At 45.3% G+C, this 14177-nt stretch overlaps 1 protein-coding gene across 1 annotated transcript in view; it reads right to left on the reverse strand.

Moving 5' to 3' along the window:
• Positions 1-12484, reverse strand: part of SMCHD1 (structural maintenance of chromosomes flexible hinge domain containing 1) — a 90936-nt gene extending 78452 nt beyond the window's left edge. The window contains 2 exon segments of the mRNA XM_032223079.1: positions 9853-9928; positions 12261-12484. Coding sequence (XP_032078970.1) covers positions 9853-9928; positions 12261-12404 — 220 coding nt within the window. The 5' untranslated portion in view covers positions 12405-12484.
• Between the last annotated feature and the right edge of the window lie 1693 nt (positions 12485-14177).

The following is a 14177-nucleotide window of genomic DNA, read 5'->3' on the forward strand; positions in this document are numbered from 1 at the left end:
AAATGTCTTTGCATGAAAACGACCAGGAGGAAGACATGGGTGCAGCGGCAGGACCATCTCTAACAGAAAGACTAGCCGACCTGAGAGTGGAAGAACCTGCTGTCCATCCCAGATGGACTTGGGGTGTGGGACAGAAAGAGGAACCTGAGGAATTACAAGCTGGAGTTACAAGAAAGAGGCCAAAGAAAAAGCCAGCGGCTGACTGGAGTGGCTCTGGAGGGGAAGACTACAAAATCTCCCACGTCATGAGGCTCCTCGAAGAGGCATGGAGTGAACGCCGAATTCGAGAGAGAGCTGTGGAAAGGGAAACAACAGAGGAACTGGAGAAAAGGTATTCACTGCATAGCTTAAGGGAGACTGGAGGGGCCGAAGGGGGATGTGCGCAAGAAAACCCAGAACCAACCTCCCCCCCTGCGGTTAGAGACATTCTGAGACCAGGGGGGGCAGGCGACGCCGGATGGCTAAGGTCCCACCCTTAAGCGTAAAGTACGATGGAGAACCCAGAGGTCTCGGGTTGTTTATTATTCAGGTCTGGAATTATATGGAAATATATGGGCCTGATTTAGAGACAGATGAATCTAAAGTAAGAATGGTGTTAATGGCCTTGGAGAAGAAAGCAGCCAACTGGATGGTCGGACTACATAATAGCAATTCCCCTCTCCTGAGGAATTTTGATGAATTTATGGCAGCCATGAGGAGAAGGTTCGACGACCCTTTGACCGAGCGTCGCGCTAGGCTGAAATTTATGGCCCTTAAACAGGGAAAGAAAACTGTGCCTGACTATGTGCAGGAATTCCAGGAATTGTCAGCTTATATGAGGGGGTGGTCGGAAGAGGCCTTGCTGGATCGATTCGCTGATGGCTTGGATAAAGATGTTTACCAGCAATGCATAAACAGATGCCTTCCCCGTCATTTAGAACCTTGGTATGAGAACGCTGCAGACACTGAGTTAGACTTAATCAGGCTTCGTTGCATGGAAGAGGGAGAAGTTGAGAAAACCCCCCCCCCCAGCACCTTCTAAAGCCCCCCGCCCAACAAGTGAGGGCCGGGGAGGTTTTGCAAGCAAAGCCAAGCCCTCCGCTTCTTTCCGCTGTGGAAAGGAGGGGCATCGTGCTGTGAATTGCCGCGTCAAGCTGACCCAACCTGCTCCACCCCCCCCGGAGGGAGAGGAAACTTGAGAAGGCTCCAGGCAAGAGGAAGGAGGCCGCCTTCGCTGCTGAAAATGTTTCTCGACGCTTCGAGCCAGAGGAGGAGGGAGACGGAAGCCCCAGCTCGTCTGACGACTCTGATGATGAGGATTCTCATCGCTGGGTAAGTTCCCGCTCTGGCCCTATGCTTATCCCAATTGAACTTAGAGTGCCCTCTTCTGGCACAACAGAAAAACTTCTGGTTCTATTAGATTCTGGGTGTTCCCGTTGCATGATAAGCCCTGAAATGGTTGAGAAGCTGAGCTTGAAACTAAAGACTTTAAAAATCCCTATTGCTTTTTGCCAAATAGACGGCTCTATTGCGGGAGGCGGTCCTGCTCATTTTTCCACTGAACCCATCGAGATGTGGATGGGTACCCACCAAGAAATAATAACTTTTATTGTGGCACCTGGCATGGACCGACCCCTTATTTTGGGACTCCCCTGGCTCTGTATATGGAACCCACGCATAAACTGGAGGGAGGGGTGGTTGCGGATTCGAACATCCACACCCCCAGAGGGAAAACATGAAGCTCCAGCCTCTGATACTACTACCCCCTCACTGGCAGCCAGGGGGGCAGGAGAAGATTGAGGGGGAGGAACGAATACCAAGGGAATATTGGGACCTCAAGGATGTTTTTAGTGAAAAATCTTCTGATAAATTACCCCCTCACAGACCCACTGATTGCACCATTGATATTTTACCTGGAGTAAAGCTTCCAAAGCCCCAAATATATTCAATGATCCCTAGAGATATGGAGGAAATGAGGAAATTCATTGATAAAAACTTGGAACGGGGCTTCATTGAGCCAGCGAGGCCCAAGGTAGCAGCTCCAGTATTGTTCAGGGAAAAGAAAGATGGCTCCTTCAGATTATGTGTGAACTTCAAAAATTTAAACTGCATCTCTGCTCAGAACCTGTACCCCTTACCACTGATGAAGGACATGTTGGCCCAACTGGGGAAGGGCCGGATTTTCACTAAATTGGACCTAAGAGAAGAGTACTGTAGAGTCAGAATTAAAGAGGGGGATGAATGGAAAACTGCTTTCAACTGCCCCCTTGGTTGTTTCCAATTTCGGGTAATGCCATTTGGCCTCCAGGGGGCACCAGCAGTCTTCATGAAGTTAATTAATGAGGTTTTACATGACCATCTTTACAAAGGCGTAATGGTCTATTTAGACGATATCCTTATTTACACAGAAACACGTGAAGAACACGTGAAGTTTGTTCGCACAGTTCTGAAAAAACTCCAGGCGGCGGAACTCTATGCCAAATTGTCCAAGTGCAAATTTCATCAGGAAAAGGTTGATTACCTGGGCTATCGCATCTCCCACAAGGGAATTGAAATGGACCCCGCTAAGGTCAGAGCTGTCACCGAGTGGGAGGCCCCACGTACACGTAAGCAATTGCGGAAATTTTTGGGTTTTGCTAACTTCTATCGTCAATTTATTCTCTCCTTTGCTAAGATAGCTCTCCCTATAACTAATCTCCTTAAGTCGAAAGGAGGGGCCAAGTCTAAACCTAGAAAACCACTGGATTGGACTATGGACTGTCAAGCTGCTTTCGAGAAATTGAAACGCCTCTCTGCGGAGGAACCAGTCCTCAAACACCCGGACATGGACGGACCTTTTGTGGTCCAAGCTGACACCAGTGATGTGGCAGTGGGAGCTGTACTACTTCAAGCTAATAGCCAAGGTAAATTACAACCCTGCGCTTACACCTCTCGCAAACTGACCGACACGGAGAGACGTTGGGCCATTTGGGAGAAAGAGGCTTTTGCTGTTCGCTGGGCTTATCCACGTGGCGCCATTTTCTGGAGGGCGCCAAGCACCCTTTCGAGGTGTGGACTGATCATAAAAACTTGGAAGCATTGAGAACCCCCAGAAAACTTTTTCCTAAGCAGATGCGCTGGGCTCAGCATTTCAATAGATTCAATTTTACCTTGAAATACATTCCAGGAGGGAAAAACCTTATGGCTCATGCTTTGTCCAGGCTCCCTCAGTACAACTGTTCAAAACTCAGTGTTGTCCAGCCTGTCATTCCCACAAAGAGCTTTGCTGCTCCTGTTGTTACTAGAAGTCAAGCAACTTCTAAAGTGGAAGTCACTGAGGACTTTCTTTCTAACCTAAAAAAGGCCCTTACTGGGGATGACTGGTTCCAGCAACACATGGATGAATGCACTATGAAAGATGGATTGCCTTGGATTGGGGCAAAGTTATACATTCCTGTGTCCATTAGAGCCATTGTTCTTCAACGGGCTCATGACTCCCGGATGGCTGGACACTTTGGATTCGTCAAGACTCTACACCTCATCAAGGGGCAATTTTGGTGGCCCTCACTGAAAAAGGACATTGAGGCTTATGTTGCTAGTTGTCCCACTTGTGCTGCTGCTAAACGCCCTCTGGGTAAGCCTCAGGGGTTATTCCAGGTGGTGGCTTGCCCAGTAGCCCCGTGGAAGGAGATCTCCATGGATTTCATTGTTGAACTTCCAGAGAGTCAAGGACACACTGTCATCTGGGTTGTTACGGACTTATTCTCCAAGCAAGTCCATTTCATCCCTTGCTCCAAGATCCCTTCAGCTAAATCTGTCGCTAAGATGTTCATCTCTCATATATATCATTTACATGGGGTACCCGACCGCATCATTTCGGACAGGGGTGTGCAGTTCACCTCCCTATTCTGGAAAGAGTTTCTGAAGCGGACTGGCTCCGCCCAGGGGTTAAGCTCCTCCCACCACCCTCAAACTAATGGGGCTTGCGAAAGGACTAATTCTGTGCTGGAACAATATTTACGTTCTTTCATCAACTACCAGCAAGATGATTGGGTGGAATTGTTGCCTCACGCTGAGGTGGCTTACAACAATTCAGTGCACAGCAGTACTGGCTTTACCCCTTTTCGTGTTGTGTACGGCCAAGATTTTGTACCCATTCCTGAGATTCCTTGCGAGCAGCCGCAGGTGTCTTCGCTGTCCGAGTGGAGTGATCGCCTTCGGGACGTTTGGCCTTTGGCTCTCCAGACTCTAGATGCTGCGCACCGCGCTCATAAGAGACAGGCTGATAAGAAACGGACTAAGCCCTATGAATACAAAGTTGGTGATCAAGTTTATTTATCCACTAGATTTCTTCAAACACCCCAGAAATCGAAGAAATTGGGCCCCAAGTATGTTGGCCTGTTTCCCATTGTCAAGATCATCAACCCTGTTTCCGTCCGGCTCCAGTTGTCTAAGCATCTCAACCGGGTTTACCCTGTTTTTCATGTTAATCTCCTGAAGCCTCTCCTCACTTCTTCTTTGAGAACACCTCTCCCTCCTCCACCTGCACCGCTTTTGATAGAGGGAGAGCAACATTTCGAGATCCGTGAGATTTTGGACTCTCGTAAGCGGCGAAACCGTGTCCAGTACCTAGTGGCTTGGAAGCATTTTCCCCCATCTCACACTGAATGGGTTGACGGATCCCATGTTCGAGCGCCTCATCTGCTCCGCAAGTTCTACTCTGCCTATCCTGACAAGTCCTGATTCTTGGACAGTCTCCTAATTTTCCTTTCTTTTGTTTTTCTCCCTTACCCTTTCTCTCTTTTATGTGTTGTTGTCTGTTGGTTTGTTTGTGTTCTTTTCGTTTCTGCAGGTCTGACCGCCCTTTTCTGGAGGAGGCCCGGATGTCAGCCTCTGCTTTGCTGCTGCTTCGGCTACCATTGAAACGGGGAGGGGGGGCATGGTATTTGGGAAGGGAATCATTATGTGGTGGAGGAAGATTCTAGATGCTGACCTAACCATCTTACTGCGCATGTGGAGGAAGGGAGTTTCCCGCCAAGGTTAACTGTCCAGCATTCCATCCTGGTGATGTTTTTCGAAGATATCTCCCACCTGACAGTTGGGTGAATTATAATTGGACTATGGACTGGGTGCCAAGGGGAGGGGATTGAATTATACATGATATTCTTTGCTTTCGTGCCTAATTAACCAGATTCAGCTTCGCTTCGCTACTGTTCATTTGTAATTAGTAAAAGTACACTTAATTTCAAACAAATGGAATTGAGTGGTTTCTTTCCTGATTATTAAATGAAGTCGCACCTGACAGCATCTGGGGAGCCACCCCCAGACCTTCTCTCTATCAGGGATGGGGGTCTGCTGCCCTGGAAGGAGTGGGAGTCCCACCTTTCCCCATGGTACGTGGGCGAGTCCAACTCATGGCCCACAGGTACAGAAAACCCCTGTGATTGCGGGACCTTGACCTCAATGGGCCGGGAGCCTTCCCTCAGCCTATCACTAGCACCAGGGGACCCCGGGGAGGCCTTTTTGCTGGTGCCTTTCCCTCCTTTACTTCCCTTAGATGGAGGGCCTAGCCTGCTGCGTTTTGCAGAGGGCCCTGCCTGCTCCTCCCTGCCTTTTCTGCCATGGTGTCCTTCCTTATCTCCAGCAGACCTGAAGCTCAATGCAGCAGCTGGGCACCAGGCACTTAGCCAGCTGGCTGAAGCGTGCCCGCAGACCACGGGGGAGGAGAGGGCCGCCTGAGGGTCGGATTCCCTCCTCCAGCCATCCTCAGAGACTCCGAGATTTGGGCAACAGGGAGGCAGGCCAGGCCGGCACCCCGGACAAGGCCCGCATACCTAGGCGGCGGTCTGAGACTGAGGGGCTTAGTAGTAACCTTCTCCTCACTCCAACGGCGCTGAAATGCTTTCTCCCTGTGAAGTTCCCGTATCAAACCCATCCCCTCCCTTTAGCTGAGGGGCAGTAACATTGTTGGGCAGACCCCTGGCAATCGCCTTGTTAATCTCTCTAAGGTATTCGGAGGTCCAAATGGCAAACTGAGAGGGGGTAAGAAGCATGCCAAGGAGAAGTTTCCAATCCTCCAGCACGTAGGGGTCCCCTGACAAAAGGGTTTGGAACAGTCCCTTGCAGTATGGGGATTGCACCCCATAGGTGGAAACTGCTTGCTTAAGATCCTTAATAACCCTATAGGGGATTGCAGTATAAGTGGGCACAACCCCCCCCAGCTGCGTTGGTTTGAAAGGAAACGGGGAAACAATCCTGTGCCAATTCCATGTCCCCTTGATTATAAGCATCGCGCAGGGCATCCTGGAGAGTGCTGCGCCACATTTGCGGGGCAGAGGAAGGGGCGGAAGGGAGAGGGGACGTCTTCTCTTCCAGAGGGGCTGGGGGAGTTGGTGGAGTCTTGGAGAGGGCCATCACCTGGCCAGCAGGAGGGGCAATCTCCTCGTAGTGCAGGGGAGTTGTTTCCGAGGGCTTAAGAGCAGCCCCCTGCATGTCTTCCTCATGAATTTGAAGGCATCTTACAAGAAGTCTCCAATTAGTGAGAACTTCCGGCGGGGCTCGAGGTTCCTCATGGAAGTAAATACCCAATTTGATCCATAAGGAGACTTTAAGAGAGCCCTTCTCAGGGTAAATGGGACAATTCTTATAGATGTAAGCCAATAGAGAGAGGAAATGTTTTTTCGGGGGAATGGGGAGCGGGCAACCTGCCGCTTGAGAAATTGCACTGGAGGATTTAACGATATCCCGAAGCTCCTGCAGGTGCGCAGTCTGAGCCTTCGAGAAGCCCGAGCCCATACTCACGATTTGGGAGGGTGCTCTGTTCGCTGACAGCCGGCCCTGGTTGCGAGACTTTGCCCAGTCGGGGGTGAGTGAAGGGCTGGCGACACAGGTAATCACGTCAGGGTCACCAAATGTAACCATACCAAATGTGAAGTACCCGTGGGTCGCTCATGAAGCCAATGTTGAGAAAAGACACAGACACGATCTTTCTCGGGATGAAGCGACCCAGATTGGGGGTCTGAGAGCCCCTTTTATTGAGATAGGACAAAGGCAGGAGGAGCAATCAGCATGTGATTTTAAACAGTCTGTCAAACTACAATTGCTAATCTACTGCTCAGGGAAGTTCTGTCTATATATGGTCAAATCCTGGGCGTCATTGGTAAGGCACATCTAGAGTGAACATCAGGATGTTATGTTATGAACTATCAGGATGTTATGGAGCACTATCAGGATGTTATGTTATGTAGGAGTTTGTTTTTTCCTATGTGGTTCAGTGTGGCTGCGCATGCCCTGTTATGCACTGGGCCATGGGTGACCCACACCTACACAAGGAGTTATATTACAACATCTCCCGTCCACGAGGCTACCAAAATGGCAGCCGCTGCGCATGCAGCTGAAACAAAGCGCACGGAACCTTCAAAAATGGCCACTGACTCTGCTGGGCAAGGAGAGTATTGCCGCCCTCGCCAGAGCACTCAGGCGCACCTCACGACCTCCGCAACGGCCCAGTGGGGAATGGCACTGAACGGGAAGCCTACTACCATCCACTCGCCCTCCAGCCACCACCGGACAGGCGACTCACGTTCTCCCGCTCTGCGTGCGGCCAGTGGGCAAAGAAACGGCCCGGAGCCCTCTCAGCAGCAGAATTACCTTAAAATAGCCTTCGATCCTCGTATGACTATCTAACGAAAAAACTGAGGCAAAAATAAAACCAATAAAACTAACAAAAATACACAGGGAGTCCAGTTATCTGCTCTAGGACTGGAGCGCTCCCCAGAACAGTCCAAATGGGCGAACTGAGTTTTTTAAACTGAATAATGAAGGCAAAGGGAGACGTGGCCTAGATAAAAAACTCACTCAGTCATAGGGTAGTTAGACTGTGTTAACCCATGCTTGGACTCTCCAAGCAGCGCACTGGAGAACAGAGTGTTGTCCGGTTTTCCCCTTTAACATTTTCACATATGCATAATTCATTTTACATTATTTTTCTATTTCCATTTCCAATTTTAGCTATATTTCTTTTCTTCTCATATTTTTCAACTTTTATTTTTATTATATACATAAACAATGTCATCTTTTGTTTCCTTTAGAGGTAAAGGGGTATAAAGGGAGAAACCATATTTATCATTTCCTTTCCATCTATTTTGTATAAGTAACCCGTGTCTGCAAATTCAGTTTTTAATATAAGCATTTAACATAATTAATTTGCAGACTTAAAAGGTATTAATTTGATTCACACACATCTTAATTAGATACATACGATTGCCATGTTTAAGATATTTCATTTCATTTTATTAATCCCCTATTCCTAGATCTTCTTTTTTCTTTTTCTTCTTTTTATGTGTCCTATCTTTTCTCCTGAATCTTTTCTATCACTTTTCAATAAATTGTTTGCATGTCTCTCCCCAAAGTTTTTCCTTTCTACTTCCCATTGTTTCTTTCTTTATTTTTGGCTCAGGTTTTTTTGGATACCATTATCCTTTTTCCCTCTCTACTCTTTTTGTGCCTCTATAAATCTCAATAGCATCGTCCCACTGAGTTTTGTTTTTCATTTCTTTTTCTACCTCATTAGCTTCTTGTTCATTTGTGTTCCTTGTCTGTTCCTCTCCTATCTCCTGTTCCTTGTGTTTCAACAATTTTTCTGGCTCCTTATTACTTTTTAATATAGCTTGTGCATTTTTTTAACATTTCCAACAATTTCTCAAACATCCCACCCTACATGTTCCACATGTAACACACTTTTAAAATCTTTATATTTTACCACAATTAATTCAGTCCCTCTTCTTATTCCACTCTTTAATATCAGGTCCCAAAATAGTTCAGTCCACTTTGAAGATCCTTTATTTTCTTCCTCAGCCGTAGACAAAATAAAGTCAAATAGTAGAAAAGGACCACACCCTCCTTCAACAGCTTTGTTTTAAAATGTTATTATGCTTCTTCTCTCCAGTAGATGGCTTTTACTGTTTCTCTAGGCCCGTGATGGCGTGGGGTCGTTTTTTTGCCCTCTGGAGCCTTCAGGGAAGCTTCCTGAATGCTCCTGAAAGCTTCAGAGGGCTAAAACTGGCCCTATGAGCACACTGGATGTCTGTTCCTGAATTTCCAGTTTGCCCATAGGGCTGGTTTTTGGCCCTCGGGAGCCTTCAGGGAGACCTCCTGAAGGCCCCTGGAGGTCTAAAGCTGGCCCTACGAGCACACCGGAAGTCCGTTCTTGAACTTCCGGTTTGCCCGCAGGGCTGGCTTTTCACGCTCCAGAAGCTTCAGGAGGACCTCTGGGGGGTACGGCTGTTTTCGCCCTCCCCAGGCTCCTATAAAGCCTCTGGAGCCAGGGGAGGGTGAAAAAAGCACTCCAAAATTGGGGGGTGGGGGAAGAGCACTGGTCATGCGTGCATGTGCACTGGGGTCGTGCAAAAAGCATTATGTGTGTGGCACACCCACGCACAACCCCCCTGCTCTCCCCCTGCTTTTGGCACATGCCAAAAAAGATTCCCAATCGAATTGATAATTTGTCAAAAACAAATTATTACCAAAAAATCTAATCAAAGCTCAGAATCCTTTTTTCTTCATTTTTGAGTATGATATTTTATAGAATATTCTCATAAAAACTTTACTTGCATCCCAAACCATTCCTGTTAATGTTTGTACTGATATTATTTTTTTAAATTCTAAATTCTTTGAATTCTAATTTTCAATACTCATACCATTATAATTTTTTTTGAAATCCTGATCATTTGATCTTAGTGTTTTTTAAATTCAGAATCAAAACAATCTTTTTAAAGAAAAATGGCAGCTATTGCAAGACAAATATTGGTGAAACAAGAGTAGCAGAACTTTAATATTTAATTAATAGCACCTTGGTATAAAATTGATTTGTCATTATAAATACAGTATACTTACCAAAGTTTTCACTTGTTATTTTTTTTCTATCAGTTGTTGTGATAACAAAAATTTCTTTGGAGGAAATATCAAATGCCTATAAGTACAAGATAGATCTCTGATTAATAGAGAGAATGGGATTTAGGTATTTAAAAACATTAAAGAGTATCTTGTTGGAATCCTGATCCGAAAACTATTTCCCGCAATGCCTTTCCAGATTGGCAAAGAAGTGAGGCAAGACTTTATACTTTCTCTTTAGTTATTCAATCTATATTCTGAATATATATTAAGAAAAGCTGGAATACAAGATAAGCATGATTTTAAAAGTTGAGGAAAAAACATCAATAGTTATTGCTGTGCTGAGGATGCTACTCTGATAGTTATTACTATCACTAAGTAATATTTCCTGGAGATCAGTATAACTTGTCAGAGAATTCATAACTGGCAGAGACATGGCAACAAGATCAGCCAAAGAATAGGGCTTAGTAACAAGGTCAGCCAATGGGAGCTGAAACAGCTTGGTGCCTGGATGTGGTTTAGCCCTGCAGCTCTGAGAGTTGTGCTGAGAATTGAAATTGAAACTAGTCTTGTCTGTATTAAGCTCTGCGCCGGAAATGAAACTAGTCTGGACCTGCTGCTCTGATCTGAAGAACCACTGTTGGTATTGTACATTTACTCGTGTGTTATTATTTATAACAAGAAGTTAATAAATCCTGCTGAATCAGTTATCTGTTTGTGCCTTCTGGATTTGATTTTTACAACAAAGTCTACATAACTGAAAGCACCAGATTGGATAAACTATTGTGGCAAATTAGAGAAATATTTTCCCCTCTCCAAGAGTGATAGCAGAAATTACATGGGACCCATACACACGGATTTGGCATACTATGCCATCTGCATTTCTTTGTTCTGAAATGTCTTTAAGGATGAGCTAGAATTATGCAAGAAATAATGGGTCAAAATTTTATTTATTTATTAAATATATATGTTTCCCATGTTGCCATCTGAGGCGACTCTGGGAAGCTTACAAAATTAATTTCTTTTATTAATTTATTTATTAAATGTTTATGTGACCCATCTCCCCTATAAGATGACTCTGGGCTGCTGACAAGCTATAAGATTTTAGATCATTAAAACTTTCTACACAGATTGTAATGATAAAACTATACTAAAAATTTCAGAATAAAAAGTATTTTTTCACTATAGGAAACATGGAAACTATTGTCTCTGCCAAGAGAGCTAGTATATGGTGCAAAGGTTAAAGAACCAGGCTAGAAACCAGGAAAGACTGTGAGTTTTATTCATGCCTTAGGCACAAAGCCAGCTCAGTAACTTAGGCCAGTCATACTCTCTCAGTCCTAGGAAGAAATCTTTAGAAATCTTGCAAAGAAAACTGCAACTGCAGGTAACTTCCTTGTCCAGGAAGTCACCAAGAGTTAATATTAACTTAAAGACATCGCCCCAAAAAATTCAGACATGTTACAAAAGACAAACTCACAAGGAATCCAATTGTTGTTATCTTATTCTGTAAACAATTGCATAATAAGAGTTATGTGCTCAATTTGTTTAGCTTTTTACAACATACAACCTTTAATCTTAGACTGTCTACTGTTGACCTCACCCCATTCCTAAGCGGTGCATAAGCTCATCAGAGTGCCTACCGTCCCTGTTCTAATATTCCTTTGCATTTGTATTCATTTCATGTTTATACTTATATCTGTTATCTAATTCATGTTGATGAAATAAAATAAATAAACAACATAGAGATTGAATCTGCTTCCATTCATTTAGAAATTTAATGAATGGGAATTTATTGAACCATACAGCTTTACTATGAGTGAGTACATGTTTAAATACATCTATAACTTATGACAGCTGAGTTAGGCTGTCACAAAACGGGGTTTTTAATGACATTTGCAGGCCAACTTTTCTAAATTATTATTTTTTTAACCATTAAGAGCATGTAACAAGAACAAATGTTATCACACGATGGAAAAATGCAGACGATGATAACAATCAATATACAACGATTAAAAAAAAAACAGCCAACCTAAGCAGCCTAATAGCAAACCGGAAGCATACAGTATTTCAGATTTATTTAGTAAACTCTTTCTTAAACCATTCCTGGCATACAGGGGGGGGGGGAAATACGTAGCAGCTTCATTTTTTTCTCCGCTACCGCGTCTTGCTCTCGACTACAAATTCTCGCCATTCCGGTGGTTCAAAAGAACCTCTAGCTTGACCGTTCGCTGTTCCTTTCCCAGTGTCTCCAAAAGCTCCTATTCTGGTTCCCGGGGCGCTGCGTGACTCGAAGAACGGGAGCCCGAGGGTACGAGAACCGGGACAGGGGGAGGACGCCGCCGGCGAGAGCAGAGGCGCAGTTCCATTAACGACGCCGCATTTTAATTCGGCTCCCTCCCTTATGTTACCTGGTGGACGGCGTTACGGAAGTCCCTATAGTTTCCCTGGTGACCTCGAAGGACTATTTTGGCGTCATGTGACTGATCCCGACGCTGGTCGTAGACGAAGATCGTTAGGATTTTGCCCTCGGTGTTTCCTTCAGCCGCTGCCATGTTGCGCCGACCTCCCCGCCGGGCGCTGTCCTGGCCGAACGCAAGCAGATTGTTTCGTTTTAGCAGAGGGAAGGAACGGAGGGGGCTGATGAGGAGGCGTGGCCTGCATAATATAAGGGGCGGTGCGGGGGGGAAGAGGAGAGTGGGAGGAACGAACGCGGGCAGCCCAAACTAAACAAGCGAGGCAAAGAGCGAGAGGGCTGGCGGGGCAAACGGAGAAACGAAAGCGACTGCAGGAGTTTCGTTTATTTGCAGAAAGCAGCGGTGCGACGAAGTGAAGCTTCCGAGAAAAGACAACGCCCTTGTAGAGTGATTTGTACTCCCCATAAGGAACAAGCCAAATTGAGAATGCCAGCGGCACTTTCTCTTAGGTGCCTTGACAGCATTTAGTGTGGGACGAGGGAATAACGTGAACTTTTTTCAAGAAGGGGGGGGAGGGAAAGCAAAACATTAAAACGTAAGAAAATTAAGACAATACAAAATAAAACAGATAACATAAAGTAAACCAGTGCCTATCTATAAGTTGAGGGACGTGGTGACTCAGTGCCCAAAGATGCTGAGCTTGTCAATCAGAAAGGTCGGCAGTTCAAATCCCTAGTGCCGGGTAATGGAGTGAGCTCCCGTTATTTGTCCCAGCTTCTGCCAATCTAGCAGTTCGAAAGCATGTAAAAATGCAAGTAGAAAAATAGGAACCATTTTTGGTGGGAAGGTAACAGCGTTCCGCAGCCTTCGATGATTAGTCATGTTGGCCAAATGACTGTGGAGATCTTTGGACAGCCCTGGCTCTTCGGCTTTGAAATGGAGATGAGCACCACCCCCTAGAGTCAGGAACAACTAGCACATATGTGCGAGGAAAATCTTTACCTTTATAAGTTTAAGATACTTGTTCTGACCTAGGTTTCCTGATATAGTAAAAAGCAGGCGCTTAGTCCCCAAAATCCTTTTTATTTCAAAGGCTGTGAATGAGTCCCAAATAGTTTGTAAGTAGGCTGCCAGTCTTTCGGGATAAGGCTGATACCTTTATCTTCCTTGAAACGCTGCCAAAGACTTAATTGGCAATTAGCTTGGCATCACCTCCAAGCCTTACTCCTGAGTCGTCCTTTCTGTCTTAATGAACTATTCTTGCCGTCTGGCAACTCTGTGCATGGGCACGCTGGGAACAGGCTCCCCCTGTTCCTCTGCCTCACTGATGTCCAACTCTGGAGGTTCTGGAGACAGCACATAACTCCCAGATGGCCCTTCGTCTGAGCCTTCTTCATACTCCAGGACTGGTCCATGCTCCTCCCCAACCTCCTCACTGTCCAATTCTGCTGCCAGCTTTGTAGGCCACCAGCAGACCACAATACTGTCATAATTTGGATTTAAAAAAAGTTATTTTCCCCCTCTGGTTTGTTACTTTTTGAAAGTTTAAGAATTGTTTCATTTAATTTTTGTTATTTAGTGCACTGTGGTATTTTTTTCTATTTATCTATTTAAAAGAAATAGTTAACAGAATACAACGTAACATGTTTAAAAAGGCAAAACCTCAGCGAATATCTGATTTATGTAATGAATCCAATAGCACTGATACATGATAATAGGGGATATAAAATACTTTCATATTGTGGCAAATATGGCAAAATTATTGATCAACCCACTGTTGGTTGAAGATCAGCAATATATAATATAGGCTTATAGAATGTAAGTGTTGGAAGTTATATTGGGCATCTTCTAGTCCAACCCTCTGTCCAATGCAGGACTCTACTAGAGCATCCCTGACAAAGGTCATGCAGG

This window comes from Thamnophis elegans, chromosome 8 (assembly GCF_009769535.1).
Source record: "Thamnophis elegans isolate rThaEle1 chromosome 8, rThaEle1.pri, whole genome shotgun sequence".
Lineage (NCBI taxonomy): Eukaryota > Metazoa > Chordata > Lepidosauria > Squamata > Colubridae > Thamnophis > Thamnophis elegans.